General features: G+C 44.7%; 1 protein-coding gene across 11 annotated transcripts in view; it reads left to right on the forward strand.

Annotated features, from left to right (window-relative positions):
* Positions 1–20,610, forward strand: part of LOC108160840 — a 60,763-nt gene that overhangs the window by 4,658 nt on the left and 35,495 nt on the right. For 6 of the 11 annotated variants that reach the window (XM_017295093.2, XM_017295085.2, XM_017295088.2 and 3 more), the window contains exons 2-3: positions 1,738–2,126; positions 4,237–4,257. In XM_017295093.2, coding sequence (XP_017150582.1) covers positions 1,979–2,126; positions 4,237–4,257 — 169 coding nt within the window. In that variant the 5' untranslated portion in view covers positions 1,738–1,978. The remainder of the gene's footprint in view (positions 1–1,737; positions 2,127–4,236; positions 4,258–20,610) is intronic. The other 5 variants (XM_017295089.2, XM_017295090.2, XM_017295092.2 and 2 more) reach the window with 2 other exon arrangements.

Below are 20,610 nucleotides of genomic sequence, written 5' to 3' on the forward strand. Positions count from 1 at the left end.
TATAAAAATCGGAGGGGGGCCAGGAGCGAGTCAATATATCATAAAAGCATGTCGATACCTCGCAGCCTCTTCCTCGAATCTGCGTCATGTGGTGGTGGTGGCGGTGGCGGTGGCAGTGTAGTCGTAGTCTAGAAACAGTTTCCGATTTCCGTTTTCCTGTTTATCGTTTATTGAGTTTTTTTTTGCTACGCTACACAAAAGTAAAAGCAAAATCCAGACGCCATCGAGGGAAAAGAAAAACAACGCAAAATCCAAAGAGAAATTCGTACTCGTTAGCCATAACCACTTCTCCCCACTCTCCTATCTCCACGTCCATTTCCATTCCCAATTCTACCATCATCGTCAGCGTCGTCGTCATATTGAACTTTGATGGTGGCACGTTCCTTGGGCCTGCCCCACACTTACCATGCTCCTTGCTCTTTAAAGATCTACACGCGCACGAGGATACTTTGGCACATCTTTTACCATACTGGCACGCTGCAGCCTGGCATTTCCATCTTCCATCTTTCGTGTCTGCCAGCCTGCCAGCCCGCCAGGAGGCGTGTGGCGTGTGTTGTTAGTCATTTATATGGGCCACATAAATTATAACAAATATGTACGCAGACGGCATTCCAAATGCCGATTTCTCACTGCTTTCCGCTTAGTGGATGTTATAAATAATCTTTAATTAAAAGAAGCCCCTATGCTCGGGAGCAGAATATGTTTTAAAATATTGAGGTGTACGCGTACGTGACGCTGCTGTGACGCTTCTGTGTGCGGAAACGGCCTGTGATTTGTAGATGTCAAAATGTGCGAGCAGGCATCGCCAGGAGCCCTTTAATTAGCTTTCGGAGATGCCAGTATGCCATGTGTGTTGGGATGGTGATTGGTTAAATTTAACCAACATTTTCTGATTAAGAACAGCGTTTAATCCATCGATCAGGAATAAAGTTCAGAACAAAGCTGGCAAAAAGGCCTCAACCCTTTCAGCGTGTCAGGACACAATGCAAAATGGATGAACCTATTTGTTTCTGGTTTTGTTCATAGCCCAAGCAGCGAACAAAGTAAAAAAAAAAAAGAGATTTTCCTCTGATAGAACACCTGTAGAAATGCAAAGAAATGGTTTAAAAAACAATGACAATCCATGGGACACACAATCAATTATCTTTAAGAAATCAAGTTTCCGCCTAACTCTCCATCAATCAACGCTTTTAATCCTAATACGTGTGAAACTTCGCTTATATTTTGTCAGGCATTGGTTTGTGTCGTGTTGCATTTATTTCTATAATTGGGTTTAAAAATACTACATAAATTGAACATTTCAGTCGCATAAATAACGTGCGTTACAATTGCCATAAATTCAAGAGTGAAAACAAACAAATTAACCCAATAAAATTTTACAAAAATCACATAAATTACATTTTCCCTCTGTTATGGTTGTGGCATGGGCGAATGGGGGGAAAAGTGCAATGAATTTGCTTACAAATTTGCCAAAAACCAAAAATAGAGGCAATTAAATAAATTTCTCACAATAGGATTTCCCTCAGCAGCGGCAGAAGCGACAACAAACTGCAATTATCTGTAAAATGGAATGAAATTCTCGTTTTAATTTCGGGTTTTTCATTTCGTTTTACTTTATTTATTGACATGTCAACAAATGTTGCATGTCGCTCTCACCCTCTCTCTCTCTCTCTCTCTCTCTTTCTGTCTGTCTCTAACAATTTCTCCCTCTGTTCTGACTATCGCTTTCTTTCACAGCAGTTGCGATAGATAAGTTGTAAACCAAATTGGCGCCAAAGAATCAGCTATAGCAAAATGTTTCCGGGGCAGAGAAAAGTGTGAAGAGAAGCAGAAAGGCGTTGCCACAGAGAAACTGCAGAGGAGACACAGTACACGAACCTGGACCAGGACCCACCAAAGCCGAACCACTGCCAACGTCAAAGCTCTTCCACAGACTGCAAAGACCACACACAGAACACAGATCGAGAGCAGAGCCATCATGGGCCAGGCCTCGCTCTTCTGCTGCCACTGCTGCTGCCTGCTGGTGTGCCTCATCCTGTCCACGCTAAATGGCCCGGCGGCCGGAGCAACACGTGTCCGTGTCAGCTCCTCCACGACCATGACACGCAACATCGAGGAGGAGAACGGTAAGTGTTGCACAAAGAACCATCCCTCCCAGTATATCTATCTATGTTTCCAGGTCGATTTGAGCGTTGCTTTATATTGATATAGACGGGCGCACTGATTTCGTTAGCTTTGCCCATAAACTGATTGTGCCTAGCGGCTGCTGCTTCCACCCCTGCCCACGATGCGCAGTGCTCTCCACTCTTTCTCTCTCGTTCTCTCTTTCTTTTCGCGTGTGTATGTGGCTCAGTAATTTAATTTAAAGTGAAAAGTTTGACTGCCATTAAGGCCGTGTGTGCGGCATGTATGTGTGTGTCCCTGACGCAACTTTTATTCAATCAACATAAAGTTTATTGTGTGTAAAGAAATTGGGTTTTGCGGATCGACAAAGCGGTGCTGCGTCCTTTGTCGTTGCATTATCGAGTAAATGGAATTTTCAGGGTTTTATGCGTGCGGAAATTATGCCGAAAATTGTTATGGATTCGAAATTGATTTCGATTTCGTTGGTTGCGACTGCGACTGCGAATCTCTCCCGATGGTTCTGGCTCGAGGCTGGTCAAAAACTTTCTTCCACTGGCCATCAAATAATAAAATTCGGCCAATAAATAAGACCTGGGGGGGAGGGCGAGGGAGAGGCACAGGCCGAAGTTCAAGTATGAAAAAAGGGCAACAAAACTTTGCCAAGTATCCAAAAAGTTGGCCAAGAAGATGGAACAATGAGCAGAGCAGAGCAGAACAGAGAAGACTGCATTAGCCTGGCCAGAAGCTTTCGGTAATCTACGAAGCGCCCTGCCGTCCCCTGCCCACACATATTTCGTCTCAATTAACAGGGCGTATGAGAAATCTGAGGGATCACATATACGCTCACGCATACGCCCTGTGGAACGTCATTTACAGAGCAGACCAGGCCAATGCAGCGGTCCAACGCCTGCGGCCTGGGGTTGCATATTGTTTCACTTCACAGGATCCCTGGCAGCACAGTCAAAAGTTTTCCGAACAGAAAGGAAGGCAAAGCTGAGACTGGGGTATTCCAGGGTATAAGGGACTTCATAAATTTAGATTTTATATGTTTTCAATTGAATTTCGTTGTTGCGCCATCAGAAACTTTTTACTTTGGCATTTCCATGTTTTCCAAGGCAACAACTTCGCATCACACGCCTTCCGCTGGAGGCCTCCTCCTGCAGAAGCAGAGAGAGCCGTAGACCACTTCCTTTGCTTCTCTGCTGCTACTCTGCTCTGCTCAGCGGCCTGTGGACTGCTGAAAAAGTATTTATCGCATTTCTATGAAAACAACCTACTCAACATTTTGGCCAAAAACTTTGGAATTATGTTTGGCTTGCCGCTCCACACATACAGGAACACTGTGGCCGAGCAAAGTTTTCCATTTGCACCATAGCAGGAGAGCACCAAAAGCCGCATCAGACAGCCTTATAAATACTTACTTAGAGGCATATCTGATGAGTAAAGTTTGAGCTCCCCGAAAACAGTGTAAACTTCGATTCGGCTGTCCATATCTCAAGTTTTTGAAAGCGATTTAACGCCAGATTTACCGCCAGATCTGTCTTTCATGCAGCGGAGGGAGAGAGCCAGTTGTTTTGGCCAAGGGAATTTGTTGGCTCGTCAACGGGACAGTAAAGGAGTTGTAGCTGGAGTTACTTTAGGCAAAGCAATTGGTTCTTCTGCGGAACAAGTTTCGTCTTGCAAAGGGTACACGAGTACATCACACACTCGACTGCACTGATTTTCTTATTCAATTCTGTAGAAAGTTCTCCGGGAAAACGGTATTTCGCACTCGAATGCGTGGCTGCTTGGTAGAAGTCTGTTTTTTGGGGAATTGTTCATTTGGCTCTTATAGAAAGCCGCTTTCCTGCTTTGACAATAAGCAAATTCCTTTAAATTACTGAAGAATATAATTTTTACACTTAATGTCTATGTAGATTTTTGCAGACAAAATTTGATTAATATATTATTATAATTTTGTAATATTTATATTTATTTATACTTTTTGTATATTTATATATTAAATATTCATTTTTTCGCATTTTCTTTGCATGTTCTTCATTTTAAATATTTTCCTTTGATTTTACTTAAATTTTGTTTTTTTTAATATTTGTTTTCCTAATTTTCTTACAGCTTTACTTTTGCTTTTGGCTGGTAAGTCGTTGACCAAGTTTTCTTTAAGCCCAAAACACGCTTTTTGTGCCCAATTCTCACCCTTCTTAGCCCCTCTTTTTAGCCAGATTATCAACATATTATTGGCGTTTGAGCCAGGGACAGCCCAAACAATTTGCACACCAAATTGACCAGGCCAACAGATGCGTCCGCCACGCCCCACGCCACCACACACCCACACACACAACAACAGGCTTAGTAACCGTAGAGAGGAATGGATGGATGGGACAAGCCAAAGTCAAGCATCAACTTGAAGGAAACCCCAAAAAAAAAAAAGAAAACAGAACAGAAAAACAGCCAAAACAACTTTCGGCTGGTCAAAAGTCGCCCCTCTGCTATCGCATGTCCTTATATTTATGTGTGTGAGTCTCTGTATGTGTGTGTGCGTGTCCAGTTGTCCAGAAAAAACTTTCGCCTCGAATGTTGGCTCGAAAATCGTTGAAAAATCCCGATGCAGCAGCAGCAGTAGCAAGGGAGCCGCCGCTTGACAGCGCGTTGAATGACAAGCAGTGCTCTTCGGTCGTTGAGTTTGTCAAGATTTTCCTTGCTTTTCTTTGGCTTTTCTTTGGGCTTTGCTCTCCCTGGTCTCTGCATGTCCTTTGTCCGCTGTGTCTTGTGCCTGATATGGAGTAGCCTACTTCTGTTTCTTCTTCAAAGGAAACCACCTCTGCCTCACTCCATTTGCTGTGACTTTTTCCCTGTTTTTCCCCTGTTTTCCCCCATTTTCGACCCATTTTGGTGGCTTTTCTTTGCCGTTGTTTGCCTTGGGGCCGATTTGGAAATGCGTGGCCATACTTCATTCATTTCATGGCTTTGCAGAGGGACATTTATCATCGGGCCCTCGAGTGCGTCACAAAAAGGCAGCGCGCGCCATCAGTGGGCGTCCGTCCTGTCCTCCTTGTGATTTCTATATTTTTGTATTTTGTTCTTTTTTTTTTATGTGCGTCGGGAGGGGGATGAGCAAAGAAAGCATAAACAACACACAAAAATTGGAGGAATATTTTGCCACCCGAAAATGTTAAATAGATTTCATTTCACTTACTCTTCGGCTGGCCCTGCCTTTCTCGCTGTGTGTATGTATCTTTCTCTCTGTGTACTCTCCACCTCTCTTCACTCTGGTTATCTGCCTCTCTTTTATTCATGGCACTTTTTGCCCCTCTTAACGCTCGTGTTATTTTTGTATATGAATTTCTGCGGTTACATTGAATATTAAGGAGCAAAAGGAGCTCTGCGGCCAGAGGTTCGGTTCGGGCAATTTCCAGGTCAAAAAAGTGGAAAATTTTAAGCCTACTTGAAATTTATTTGCACTCATTACAGCCGACAGTTCCCTGAAAGAGAGAGAGACAGAGATAAAACTCAGAGAGAGAGAGAGGGAAAGAAAAACTTGTTTTTGGCTTAGAGGTTAAGCCCCTTGCGCGAGGGGATTCGGTATGATATCTCCAATTGGATATCAGACCTAGAGACAGACACACTAATGAGCAAATAAAGCTTAGCGGCGAGAGGCCCAACACTAATAAGGGCAGGGACGGGCTGGGCCAGAGAGAGAAATGACAAAACACTTTTCCACTCGAATCTGCACATCTGACTTATGGGCTTTTCCATGCAAATGCCACACAGGATAAAAGATACTTTCTGCTTTAGGGCCGATTTATTTGCAGCAAGTTGTCGCCTCTGCCATATGCCAGGGGGATGCGCAAGAGAGCAAGCAGCTCATAGAAAAATCAAACAACTTTGTCCTCTTCCTGGAAGTAACAGCTATATTGTCGGGCTCCTCTGACCGACTGACTGACAACTATTATGCTTTGTTAATCGGCTTAGAATTCCCTACTGTTCTCTATCCCTGTCTCTGGTGTTATTTCTGGGGTTTTTCGGGCCAAAAGATGTTGCCATGTGGTTGCCAGCAGATTGTCATTGCCCTACGTGTGTCCTACATCCTTCAGTCTTCGTTTACGAACATTTCTGATTGTTCATTTGCCACACACGCGCGCTAAAAACTCAGACCGCAGACAGGGCTCCTGCTTACATCCATCCATCCATCCTTCCTTCCACCTGGTAGCAAGCAGATGAGGCAAGGCTTTGTCTTTGTCGGAATGCCCCCATAACCAGCACCCTCCGCCCCCCACAACCGAAATTGCGGCCTCTGCCTCTGCCCCTATGTGGCGGCTGACAGCTTAGGACTTGGGCAAAGGGCTCCGCTCCCCATTTGGCTGTGGCATCGAAAAAATTGTTCCGTGTGTGGGTCTCTCTGCTCTTTCGTTAGCATTCCGTGTGGAATTTGATACTTGATTATTTGTTGCTGGCCTCAAGCGTGCATAATATATCAAAGTGGCGTCAACGTCAACTCGGTTGTGCTGGGCCCCACCTCCGACCCCGCCCCCGCCACCAAACCAAACCCTCATTTTGTTGCGATGTACATATCTCTGGAAGAACGACATGTGTAGACATCATGTGTTGGCAGGATACACAGTGCCGGGGCCCCTGATTTTAGTTACATTTTAGTGTTGGCCGCACAATAAATAAATAAGCAGTTGTTGGTCCCCCAGTCCCCAGAGGGGGCCCCTCTCTGTTTTGGGCCTCTGCATTATCCTTCCACCTGCCCCAGGGGCTTCTCCTGTCAGCGCTCCTTTCGTGCGTTGCGTCTTGTTTTGTATGCTAAAGAGAGGAGATCCAGATCCCGACCACACAGTGGAGGCGGAAGTGCTCTTTAATTCCATGCCCAAATCTCACACGCAGAAAAAAAAACACACAAAATCTCCCGCAAAACTTTTTCATTAATCTTTTGATTTTTCTTGCAAATTGTTATTGTTGTTGTTTTTGTGGCAGGATTGGATTTGCATACCTAAATTGTTATTGTTGTTGCTCAAAAGAAGTCGAATTGTGGAAAACATTTGAGCTTTGGGTCAAAAAGTGACATGAAATTTTTGAGAAATCCAAGGGAAGTTGGGGAAATGAGCTGGGAAAAGCCAAATATCTAATACTTAATACTTAAGCAATGTTTCAGCTTTAAATCAAAAGATATTTTGACTTATTGTCGGAATAAAAGCCACAACCCACAGAAAAGTTTTTCTCTAACAAGGATTTGTTTCGTTTTTCGTTCAATTAGCATTGAAATGGGTTCTTCCTCCGGCTATTGAGAAAATTATAAAACACAACAATGGAACCTCCGTAATCCCTTAGCTGAGGCCATTCCCATGATTATGCTATCTTCAATCGAAGGTGCAACATATTTCAGTACTCGTTTTATTTTTCTTTCCTCGAAGTGCAAACAAACAGGCGGAAGTTTATATTTAGCAACTTTAAGCACACACCAAAGAGTGCCGAAACTACTCCGTAGAACCCGCCCAAAAGGCAGCACACATGCTCTTGAGATGGTGCCCGGGGCGCAGAGGGGCATTCGGCATAAGGGAGATATAACGAAATTAAAAAATTGACAAACAAAAAAGTTTTCATATAAAATACAAGGCGATGGAACAGCAGCGGCAGCAATAGTGGCAGCGGCAGCGGCAGCCGCAGCCGCAGCGGCATCCATGGAAAAGTTTACCCCCCAGGAAAATATATTTGTGTTGCATTTAAAGTTTCTGATAGCCGAGAAAAAAGAAGTAAAAAAAAAGCAGTAAAATCAGCGCAAAGTTTTTCAATAAATTTATATTTATGCTAAATAAACGAGAAGGAGTCGTTTTTGTCTGATTGTCGATGAAACATAAATAGATATTGATTCAAGGTATTAGGAGTGGCTTGCACCCTGGAACATCCCCTTGCAGGAGCTCAAAGGAAGCCAAGAAACCTGGCAATTAGTCCGTGGCAAAGCCTGGTGCTTGAGGCCTAATCATAAACGTTGAGTCCTTGGCAGCACACACACTGATAGTCGTACAGGGTACGGATAGGGACCAAGAGAAACCTTAAGGGCTTAGGGACGGGCCCGAATGCCACGTGCAGCCACAGCCTCTGTGGGGAGTAACCTGCAAGTGCACATGTCAGAGGGTCCTGGCTGCACGACAGGAAGCCAGGGCAAACGCACATCCGTGCATCCGGGCGGCATCCACTCGCACATTCATAACAATTTGTCGGCAAAGAATGTGCCCCGAAAATCTCATTCTCTCTCTCTCTCTCTCTCTCTCTCTCTGTCTCTGTCTCTGTCTCTGCCAATTGTTGTACAACATTTCGGGGTAATTTGCATACAAAAACCCAAATTAAAATTTGACTGGACAGTGCAGCAGGCTTTTATGTGGCAGCAGCAGGAGTCCGTCCATGCATGCCACATTTCTCGCTCTCTCTTTCTCTCCCTCTCTCTATATGCTTCTATGGTCCATTGTGGGGTTATTTCTCGAATATGCTGCAATCTGCTCGACATTCCTTGCACTTTTCTAATTAGACTAGAGAGAGCGAGTGAGTGAGAGGGCAGTCATAACAGAAAGTTAATTATATCCTGGTATATCCTGGGGTGCACGCGGGTATATTGTACTCGTGCAGATGTTGTAACTTATATGAAATCTTGGATTTCGAAAGCCAAAGAGTAGTTTTATAAGAGCAATAGCTCTATTCTTTCACCCCTTCTTTGTATTTGTACTCCAGAGGGTATGCCACAGCCTTTTCCTTCGCTTTGAATCCCCGCGGGCATTTTGAAATTTGATTAATAGAGTGCTTTCCATGTGAAGCCATTGTGGACGAGATTTTGAATGCGGAAGAGCAGAATGCAGCAGCAGCGGAGCAGGATATGGCAATCATAAACGAATGCCAACCGCGACTTTCCATCCAAGGCCACGCCCACATGTACATACATACATGGGAGTCTTCCCGTACTGCTCCCCCCACCACCCACCACTTCAAAGCGCAATAACAATTTTACAATTCAATTTCGCTTTTAGTCTCCAGATATTGTGTGCTTTAGGAGGTTGCACTTGAAGTGGGTGTAGGAGTGGCAGTGCCAGTGCCAGTGCAAGTGGGAGTAGTAGTAGTCTCCCTTCCCCACTCCTCCCACTCCAACTCCTTGTGTTCATATGCTCTCTTTATTTTATTGCTTCAAATTGTTTGTAGCCATTTCGCATTTGTGCCGCCCGGCTGCGCAACAGCGACATAGAAGCATTTAACTTTGTGTCGAGAGCTAGAGAGGTATGGGGGAGACGCGGAGAGGGAGTGTCAGAGGGAGGGCGCACAAAATAAAAACATCGCGAAGCAACTAAAACCAACTACACTTCAAAAAAAATACTACTAAAAATAAAGAGAAAAAAGAAAGGACCAGAATAAAGCTGAAACTAAAACAACGCGGCGACAGCAAAAAAGTTGTCAACTCTCCCTTCCCTTCTCTTCCCATCCTCCGCAACATCACTACAAGGAGGAGAAGGAGCAGCACTAAAAGGGGGAAAAGAAGGAGAAGCAGTTCCGGCTAAATGTAGGCGAAAGAGCCGTCAGTGTAGTGGGTGGAAACTTCATCTGTGCGGCATGGCTCTAGTTTCCAGTTCGAGTTCCACTAACAGTCCAAGTCGAAGTCAAGTTACGCGCGCACTACTCTGGACCATGCCACAACCGAACCGAACAGAACAGAACAGAACAGAACACGGTCGAGTAGCCTGCCACACAGGGGACACAGGACAAGGAACTAGAAAGAAAGGGTTACAGCATGGACCAACTGTATAGATACCCTAGGAAATTGTCTAGTATATATGATAGAATTATGGGATTCTGATTAACATTTCCTAAAACGTGTGGACCTTGTGAATGGGTAGAATATTCTTTAGAAAACGGGAGAGTTTTACCTACAAATATAGAAAAATAGATGCCACAGCTAATCAGTAATACTTCTGGCGCCAGAAACGATCCGTTCTGTGGCACTAAAACATCTCTGCACAATCGCCATACCCTCTTGTAGGGTATAAACTGGAAAACAGGGAAAAGTAGATTTCAGCTTCGGCTTCGACTTCAGCTTGAACTCCCACGGCGACCCATGGTCCAAATGAAATTGCCAATGTGAAAGTGTAGAAAAATGCAGGCGGCAAGGACATCCAAGGGAGGCAAGGCACTGTGCAGGGACATGGCGGATTGGCTTGAGGGACTGAACTAGCATGTGGGCTGGTTGGGGGCCTGATGGGGGCGTGGCGTGCGTTTTCCGCCAGTTAAACTGTAAAGTAAACGTACAAAATGTTAAATCAAAGCCAAACATAGGAGGCGTAACTGGTGGAACTTTCTCAACACTGGTCGTCCAGTGAGCAGACACACTCTCCTCCTGTCGTCCTACTCTCTCTCCCTCTGTATGCTTGGACCAAGGATAAAGTTTCGCCTGCACTTTTGAAGAGTTATTTGATTGAATGCGATTTACACAGCCACCTGGGGAAAGATGATACACAATGATATATGACAATCTCCTACATACAGTGTGTATAGTGGGGTTTTGTTTACCTGTAAGATGGGTCTAAAAGGTTTATTCTTCAAGCAGTTCAAGTGAAATCAATAAAAGGATGCCCAGAATTTACTCGGCGGTACCATAAGGTACCATTTAACAATGCTGATACAAATACTAAATGTAGTTATTTTAAAATGCCATACAAGAAAGACCAATTATTTTGGGCCTTCCATTATGCTCTATCGATCTATGACTATGAATATTTCAACATGCAACACCTAATGCGCCCTCGTAACAATAGTGCGGAGGCATTATTAATGCCCCTTCATTATGGTTTGTTTTGCAAAAAATAGTTAATCGATTAAGCAAATATTTGTCAGCACTAAAAGTGTGTACTTTTCCCACACCCTTTATCTCTTCTTTGTCTCTACAGCCCCGCCCCTTGTGCAATCGTCGTACGGTATTTTTTTTAAGTCGCAGGGGCATATGCATTTTCTGTGTGTCATCCATTTTAATATTTCAACAAAACCAGAAATGACGTTGTAAAACCGACGCGGCTATATGTCAAATATACCGCCACACCACCACCCCCTACGTCCCGCTACGTCCTGCCCGTCCCGCTCCGTCCCAGTGTTCTACTGTCCATAGGTGTGTGTGTTTCTGTTTCTGGTTTGAGTTTTTAAAAATTTGCATGTAGATTTCATCGCATACACATGAAAATATATTTTCACAACGGGTGGGTGGCAAGGCAAAGCGGGAAAACTGGTAGCCGCTGCTGCATTTTAATAAATTTATGATTTTATTTTGCATTTTTTCTACTTTAACCACTCGTCTCCCTCTCTCTCTCTCTCGTTTTCCTCCCTACTCCCTCAAGCCACCCAAAAAATGTGTGTCATTCGCCTGACAATTTTCGAACAAAAGGCAAACTAGAGAGAGAGAGAGAGAGAGTGAGAGATATGGTGGGGGAAAAAAGCACAGGGAAAGGTCCATAAATAACGAAGCATTTTACTTTGTATTTGCTGGATGAGATTTATAAATGTTCTGCTCTGTTCTGTTCTGTTTGGGGTTTTTATTCCTCTTTTTTTTGTTGTTTTTTTTTTGTTTTTTGATTCAGAGTCGGATTTTGTTTCATTGCTATGCCGCCGCCTGCCACATTTCGTTGAATGAAATGAAAAAATAATTGAAATATTTGCCAATCAGCAGTGCGGCTGCAAAGAGTGTGCGAGAGATAGAGAGAGGGGGTCTGGTGGGTAGAGCAGAGATCGCACAGATAAGGCGGAAAGCATTTTCCCAGGAATTCCCCAATTGCTGTCTGCGGCACGTTAATAAGCTCACACACACACACACACACACACACACACACACCCTTCTTCTGTGTTCCAGTATGCGTGTTATCGGAGCTGTCACTGTGCTCGGCTCTCGGCCCTTTGTTGCTGTCGGGTCCTTTGGCTGGGGCCACGGGTCCTCCTGGAGGACTGTCGATTATCGAGTCGAGATTATTAACCTGTCAGTGGGCTGGAGCGTTTTGTTTGCCGCACCCACCTCCCCTCCAGTCTTCGCCATTACCGTTACGCGTACGAATGCCACATATTCCCGTTAACAATGACAGCTGCCGCGCGCATTAACGTACAAATATTTGTTTTCTTTGGTTGGAAAAACAATTCCGCAGGTTTTTTTAATGTTGGTTCTTTCTCTTGAAAGAAATGCATGGTGATCGACTATGGAATACCTGGGAATAAAAATCTACTATGTGTCCTTCGTCTTAGGTCCGTTTTCCATAAGATAAAGCATAATTATCGCCTAGTTTCTAAGAACTGTATACTTTAAAGATTGCTCCAATTGAAAAAGTGACACGAAATTATATTCAAAAATCGACTAATGAAATTGCGGTGGACTGTTGAAGTTAATTTTGTTGGGATCGGCTCTCGAGCAAACTACTAATGAAACGAAAGGATATTTCCCTGCTCCCGCAAAATCATATTCAACTCGACATTGCCAATGACGACACCATAACAGTAACAGTAACAGTAACAGTAACAATGACAGTTGCAGCAGCAGCAGCAGCAGCAACGGTTATGACAGCGTACCACTAACCATTATAGTAACCGTTAGAGTCGCACAACTGCGGCTGCTGCAACATTGTGTTGCGACTCCGAACATGGCAATTGGATGTGCAATTGCCGCACGAGTGCGGCGGCGGCTTTTAAATTTTAATTAACTCGAGAGTCGACTCCCGGACTCTCGGGGGCAAAAACACGGAGAGTCGAAAGCAGAAAAAGTTATTATTTATTTCATGTTATTTTGTGCTGTTTCAACGCGTCCCATAAATGCCACCCCCTCTACAGTCAGGAGAGGAAGGCCACTGACTTGGCCAGAGCAGAGTCGCATAGAAAGACAGAGAGAAAGAGCTGGGTGGGGGTAGAGCCATGGACTGACTGCATTCTAGGCTGTTGGCCATTTTCCTCCATGTTCATTTATTTATGAGTATTTTCCACAGCCCCTGCATATACACACAAACACACTCACACATCGGCACTCATACAGTTGCTCGGAGAAAACTTGACTGAAAATTATGTAAATTTTGCAGTAATTTTTGGTAAATTCTTGCAGCCCAGAGGCAGGAGAGACGAGACTCGACTCGTTGCCCTCGTTGTCTTTAAAGGAGAGAGGCCAGGGAGATGAGAGGCGAAAGGGGTGACTGTGGCTGGGACTGGGGCTCAAAAGTTCAACTCTTGTTTCGTAGGTGGCCTGGCGGCCCCTTGTCAACGCAGCTTTTGTGTCTGTGCCTAGAATATATAACCCATTTTTGGCTTTTTACGACAACAAGCCCCAACATCGCTGCGTCGGTTGTCGGTTGTCCTCTCCTGCGGTCTCTGGCACATTCAAAATTTGTGCCTCCAGGCCTTCGCACACCAACATACATACACACACACACACTCACAGTGTTGTTGTTCAGGCAAGCGAAACCCGACAAGAGTTGACTCAAATTGCATTTGGTGTCCGGTGTCCGGTGTCCGGAATCCCGTGTCCATGTCCGGTTCCCTGCTCAGAGCCTACAAAACCCCAGCGAGCACTTGTGTAGTGGCTGTCCCACAACATCGGTATAAGCTTTATTTTTTTAACATGTTAAAGTTGTAAGTGCTTCACAGCGGATATTTCTGTGGTTAAAGCCGACAATCAGAGCCTCGTTTGTCGATTCCTTTGAAATATGAACCGCCAAAATGTTGACACTTTTACTAATTGGTTGCCCTTGCTTCTTTGGCAAGCTTAATGACGTTTCGTTCTGCAGAAAGTTTCCTTTGAGACCAGAAAATTAACCCTAAACACTGGCAACCTTTGCCCTAAAACCCTTATCAAATGCTCAGAAAATACATATGTACCCAATTTCACGATTTCTCTATTCGTTTAATTTGCAATCAGAAATAAATTTCACAAATCGAAATTAGAGACGGGACAAAGGGAATGCGCCGCCCCGCATTATCAACGTTCGACCAGAAGGCCCTTTCCATGGGGCGTGTGTGTGTGCGGGGCCTAATCTGCCAAATGCAATCTACATCCACACACATACAAAAATGACTGGCCCATCTGTGTTTGTGTGTGCTAGCCCACACATTTAGATACAAATTATTTATTTTAAATTGCAAAATTGTCTGTGGCCAAAAGCACTCATCCTCCATCCAGCCTTTTGGCCGTGCATTTAACGTGAATGGGAAACAAAAGGGAGTGTCTTCAGAAGCCGACATTTTAGATACCCTAACCGATGCAGTAAAGATATGGCAGATAATATATACATAATATCATTCCATGAGGATCATTTTTCGTATGAGTGGCGATAGAAGACTGCGTTCGGTAGAAAATGAGCACTGCTTTGCTTAGAAAAAGATAAAAACCTCTGTCAAAAATGCTTACTTTTCTCCATGGAAAACATGTATAATGATATCATAGTAACTCCGTTTTGGTAAGGGTATGGCACAATCCGCGCCGTTTATGGTCTTTTATGTGGCTTGATTTAATGGTCTGTTGTCTCCCGCTTTTTCTGGTTTTCTATAATTTTGTGCCGTTTTTCTTTTGTTAATGCTGCTGCGATTTTAATTTGATTTTTATCGGTCAAAGCGTTTCTCCCACACATACATATGGTCCAAGAATGGATATACTATGCATATATGTATGTATCTACTTAAGTCCTACGTTTGTATGAAGCAGATTACAAACTATAGGGCATTAAGAATCTATATTATAGGGTCAACCAAGAAAATGTACTCACATTAAATTCAATAGAATCAGCGCCAAACAGTAAGGTGCCGTTGGATATTTTATTAATTCTTCTTCACCCGAGTGTTTCGTATTTGCTGACATGCAATGCCCGAAAGAGCAGTCCGAGCTTACTGTTTCTGAGATTGCCGTGGAATGATCGCTCATGAAGCATGATCGTACAAGCAGAATGATGAGCACGGGAGAGAGAGAGAACAACAGACTACTTCGACTTGCTGCTCTTCCAGTATGCTACTGTACGGAGGAGCTTTTGTTTTTTTCTTTTTACTCTCTAAGCTCTAATTTGAGAAGCAAAAGCTTCAGGGGGGGGGGGGGGGAGGTAGGCAGCCGAAGCTACTATGGCTTTTGGCTTTCACTGTAAATGATATTACATCGCTGCGCTTTAAGAGCAAAGAGCAAAGCAAAGCAAAAAAGTTCTGAACGTCTTTGTATAAAATACCCTCCTCTACTACAAAAATAAACTTTACATTTGAAACGTAAATGCTTTAAAGCACTCTTAAGATTGATTTATGTACATATCCCCCAAATGGATGTTATGCTCCCGAATCAAGGGTAATTAAGGTATCCCATCTGCCTGTCAGGGAGCCAGGAGCGCCGGTGCACCACCCCCATGCTGTCGGAATCTGTTACGCCGGGGTGACCGCTTCTCGGGCCTTCCTTTGTTTGGCAAGTAGTTTCGCCCTCAAATGTCATTCAGATTAAATTTGGCGTGAAAGTAGCGTTCTAAAGTCGTACAAAATGTTGGCTGCCTCAAGATGTGGCATTGTGTGTGTGTGTGAGCTCGCGCATAACAAGAGGCGTTGTTGTTTGTGGCAGACGCTAAAAGCAGAAGGCGCGACTGAAGCAACAGTCAGAGCCGACACACACATGCACTGCCCTGCGATTCCCGTTACTTGTAGCCTACGTTGGGGCATGCCCCACACATGTAGACTTCAGAGAGAGAGAGAGAGAGATAAAGAGTTCGTGATGCTGCCTGAAATGAGCTGGAGTCCTTTGTAGCTCCCCAAGGAGCGGCTCAGAGGCTGCTCTGAGCGGCTCAGTGCTCTGTGGCACGGGGCTTTTCTTTAGACTCCTTTCTCCTTTGTGCTGCACGCAACCTCTCAGCCTCAGCCTCTGCTCTCTCTTTCTCTCTCACACTCTCAGCAGCAGCTCTCAGTAGTGCTCCCCAGCGAGTATTCTGTTTGCTTGTTGGTTTTTTCCCCGTTTGTTGTCCCCGTTAGAGTTACGGTTAAATGAATGTTACGGATTTTCTATCGTTTAGCCGTTCCCTCAGTTTTGTGAAGGTAAGGATAAAACGGTTCTCGCACATGGAAACAGACGCAGACGCTTATGGGAGGCACAGAATGAGAGTGAGCGAATCTAATTGATTCGTTTCCACCTAATGATTCCTTTAAATTTCGCTTAAACTCCAAACGCCATCTTATAACCCGAAAATCCCGCCTTGCCAAAGAAGATTTAATTCGAATTTTTTTCGAATGCCGTCAGCAAGAGGCAGGGCATGGCAGGGCTCTGTGGCACATCAAAGGATGTTGCCACGCAACAACCAACAGCTAACAGCCACAAAGGAATCGATGCCGTCGTTGCTCCAACTGTTGCCACATGCAAATGTGGGGCATGACTGGGGATAAAGAAACGAATACCCAAAAGAAAATTGAGGGCTACTTTATGTTTGATTGTCGTCTGCCGCCTGATACTCGTTCTGAAGGGATATTGTGTGTGTGCTGTATGTCTCTGTGGGCTTATTGTCGGCGTAAAATAAGATGAAAATATTATGTCATGGTGCTTGCAGCTCTTTCCTCTCCTTTTCCGATGGGGGATAGCCATACGCGTATCGTCGCGCCCAGCTCGTGTTCGACTCTCAAGAGGTGCCCAAACAATGACTACGAATACCCCCCGAATACGAGTATATTGCATATCCCGTATATAAATAAAATACATGGTCATGGGGCAGAAACCAGCGGCGATATTTATGCTCCGCCATCGCCATCCACCTACGTGCATTGTTTGGCTAATAAAGCGAACGGCAAAAGGCAAAAAGCAGCCCAGTCGCACAACAAAGACCACAAAGGAGATACATACATACATGCTCACACACGCACTCGTTATTCTCGCGTACTCCGGGGCGGATATTTGTACAGAGACATCCCACAAATAGGGCACCCTTTAAGCGCCCTATCCCATCCACGTGTGTGCCGCCGTGCCGCTGGTCACACAATATGCCCTTTCACACCTAAGCGAAGCCACACAAAGGCCTACTGCTGCTGCCCCGACAATCATGCTGCAATAACACCGGCGGCCACTACAAAAAGTCCTGTCAACCTGTCTGTCTGTTCTGTCAACTCTACTCTGGACAAAGGCACAGGACGACAATGGAGGAGACAATTGCTTTGGGGATCCGCATCGGTAGCGGGGGCTCATGCTGCTTCAATCAGAATGGAAATATTAATGGAATTCCTGCAAGCTATTTCCATTTTCCTCAGATTTACTGTGTCTTGCGGTCTAACCGTTTAATCTGTGGGAAAACAGCTTTCAAAAGAAAGAACAAAAGTTTCCATGGAAGTATGGTTCCCTGAGTGACAACAAGTAAATAGTTTCGGTATTTATAGGTTATATATGTTAATTTAGTTTTAAACCATTTGCAACTCAAAATCATTTAACTGCTAGTCGCTATAATGCTTAGGAATGGAAATGCAATTTAATCAAGGAATGTTACTCTCTTTTTGAGTTTTTGGAAAGGCAAGCAGAGTTCAATCATACTCCATCAAGCAGCACTTTCTACCAAAAGAACAGCTTCTGCACTTCTTCACTCCTCCTTTCAAAATTCTCCTAAAAAAAAAACAAACGCTGCGACACGCATACTAATGAAAGTCCGTCCTCTTCCGTCCAAAACGGAAGTGCGTGCCTTTAGTGTCAGTGTGTGTGTGTTTGTGTGTGTTCGGGTGAGGCACTGACGACATTAGCGCCATTTTGTCGTAATTAATGTGCGCCATATTAGTTGCCATTTGGCCATTTTTCACACACACAAATACAGCCAGAAACACAAGCCCACAAACACTCTCGTCCGTTCACAGACACGCACACACACAATTGTCGGGGAAAACTTTTGCAATTTTAGTTGAAGAATTTCGCACAGCTGCCTGCTAGTAGGGGTGGGGCATGGGGCGGGGAGGGCATGGCATTCATTTCCCAACAAAACACGCAAAAGGGACCCACTTTTCGAGACGGGTTTTTATACGGGGATGGGGTGTAATTAGCCAGGCCATGGAATGGGCTGCAAAGTCAAAAGAATGCCTCCTTCAGACTGTGTTGTGGTCAAAAGGTGGCAGTAGCCACTACTGCATGCTGCTGCTGTCCTTGAAACGTGTATCTAATACACAATATTGCGGCAGGGCGATGGCGAAGGCGAGGACTGACTTAGACATCATATTTGTGGGGTATACACATACACACATAGACAATCTCGCAGGCTGGAGGAGCCTGCCCCAAGCGATGTCTGCTGCCTCGCTTTGCCCCTCGGTTTTCATGCTTTTTCCTACTGACAGACCGACCGACCGTTTATCTCGTCGCTGGGCATTCAGAATGTTTTGTAAGTCAGTTATTTGGCTCGTTGGGCATTTAGTTTGTATCTACCCTTTCAGAGAGTGTTGTGGAGTCGACTAGATGCTTGGACCTTATCAAATAGTGAGTATTCTTGATCGAGATTAAAGATCTGATTGCATCAGTGGCATTTCTAAGGAAATTAGTGTCTCCGTTTGGAACCTATGTAACTAAATACTTTTCATTATCCAGGGGAAGTAGTATTTATTTCTGAAGACAATCCAGAAAAATACAAATTCTCATTCTCATATGAAATTGCCATATTTTCCAGGGTATCTAAGGCTGTGGCTCGATCTCTCTTATCTCGTTTATCTACCGCTGGCCTTTTTGTAATGTCCGTTAGCCGGTTGCTTGGTTGGTCCTTCATTCTCAGTCTTTTATCGCACTTTCTCACTCTTCTTCTCCCCCTCCCCCTCTCTCTCTCTCTGCGATTTCGCATATTTAAATGATTTGCTGCTAATGCGTCTGTTTATGTTTTATGTTGATGTTCTCTGCCTCTGTATTTGTGTGCGTCTGTTTGGCTTTATGCAATATTTATTTGTGGCACAAACATACACGCACACGACACAACACTTACATACACATACACCGCCGCCGCAGTGTTTATGTTGGCGAGTGGCATCCCCTACGCGTGCGGATTTAATTTCTATATTTCTATGCTCCGGAAGTTGACTAGACACCCGACCGACTGTGTCTATCTATATAAACATACACACATACATGCATACGACATACTCGTATCTAAATCCAGGCGAGCAGATCCATCGTTCGCTCTATGACCCCGTTTTCTGGTCTGTCAATATTTGCAGATGGGCTTTTGGGGGCCACAGTCCGGTCACATCCGAGCAGCAGTGGAGAAATACAATACGCTGTAGCCGGCCCCGATAATTGTCACTCAACTATGTTCCTTTCCACTGCAGATGGGATGGGATGGGATGGGATGGGAAAACTACACTTTAAATGCTCAATGTGGCTGCCTCATTTCACTGCGATTTATGGCCGCATTTTAGGGCCATTATCAAAATATGCTGCACATAAGAAAATCTGGTGACTTCCATTAAGAGGAAAAGGAGGCAGCACTCCCACATCCTCTATCCTCTATCCGCCCCCAGTAGCCCCACAGGACGGCGATCATAAATCAACAAGGCAAAAAGAAAACTACTTAAAGCGCCATTACAACAAATTTAAAGCAATTTGAAACTCTCGGGGGGGCTGGGGGGTGACGGCGCTCTCTTCGCTCTCTCTGGGAAAGTTCTGCCAAAAAAAAGGGGCCCTACAGAAGGTAGAAGGGAAATCGAGAAAAACCAAAGAAAAGGGAGTGGAAAAGCCGGGCCAAGAGGAAAACAAATGTTTTGGACACTTTATTATGCGCATTATTCACTGTTACAATGTTTTATCCCTTTCTGTTTCTGTTCACTTTTTCTGCGTGTTCTGTCGACTGTTGCTGCTCGACTCTGTTTGGACCTATTGCTGGCTCTGCCGTTGCTCAGCCGCTGTCCATCCTGTCCATTTTGGCCATTTCTAGTCCATTAACTTGACCCAAAGGTCCACTCAACGGGAAGCGCTTTAAGAAAACTTGCCCGCATAAATGTCAAAAGGGGGGGCCAGGCCCTGTCTGCTGTGTGGTGTCCCTAAAACCACTTGAAAGAAGAACTTGGATGTTGGCTAAGCATTAGGAGCATACTTATTATGATCCCTCCGCACAAACCTTTTGTTCCGTGGAATCAGTGATGGCCCAGTGCTGCAGCGTAACCCCATTTCCAGCTGAACAAACCGCCTTCGTGGCCTTCGTGGCTGTGGAGGAGTCGGCAGGAGGCCTATCATGTGTAAAATTAGCTTATTTTGTTGGATGATAACCTACCAGCTACTTAGTCTACCATTTGCCCATGTCCTCATGCCCCCATGGATCCTTTCTTTTGCCTTTGCTTGGCCCCAGCCGTTGGGCATGAAAATAGATTGCTCCAGTCTCTGGCTTTGCCTCTCCTGCCTCTCCTGCCGCTGTCTTGCATAATTCTCGTTGCGCTTAATGCAATTTTTATGTAGCCCCTTGCATTAAGTCATAGCCATAGACTCCCGCACCACTCCCCGTGGATACTCTAGGGAGGACACATTTCTTTTGCCTGTTGGCG

The sequence above is a fragment of the Drosophila miranda genome, chromosome 3 (assembly GCF_003369915.1).
Source record: "Drosophila miranda strain MSH22 chromosome 3, D.miranda_PacBio2.1, whole genome shotgun sequence".
Taxonomy (NCBI): domain Eukaryota; kingdom Metazoa; phylum Arthropoda; class Insecta; order Diptera; family Drosophilidae; genus Drosophila; species Drosophila miranda.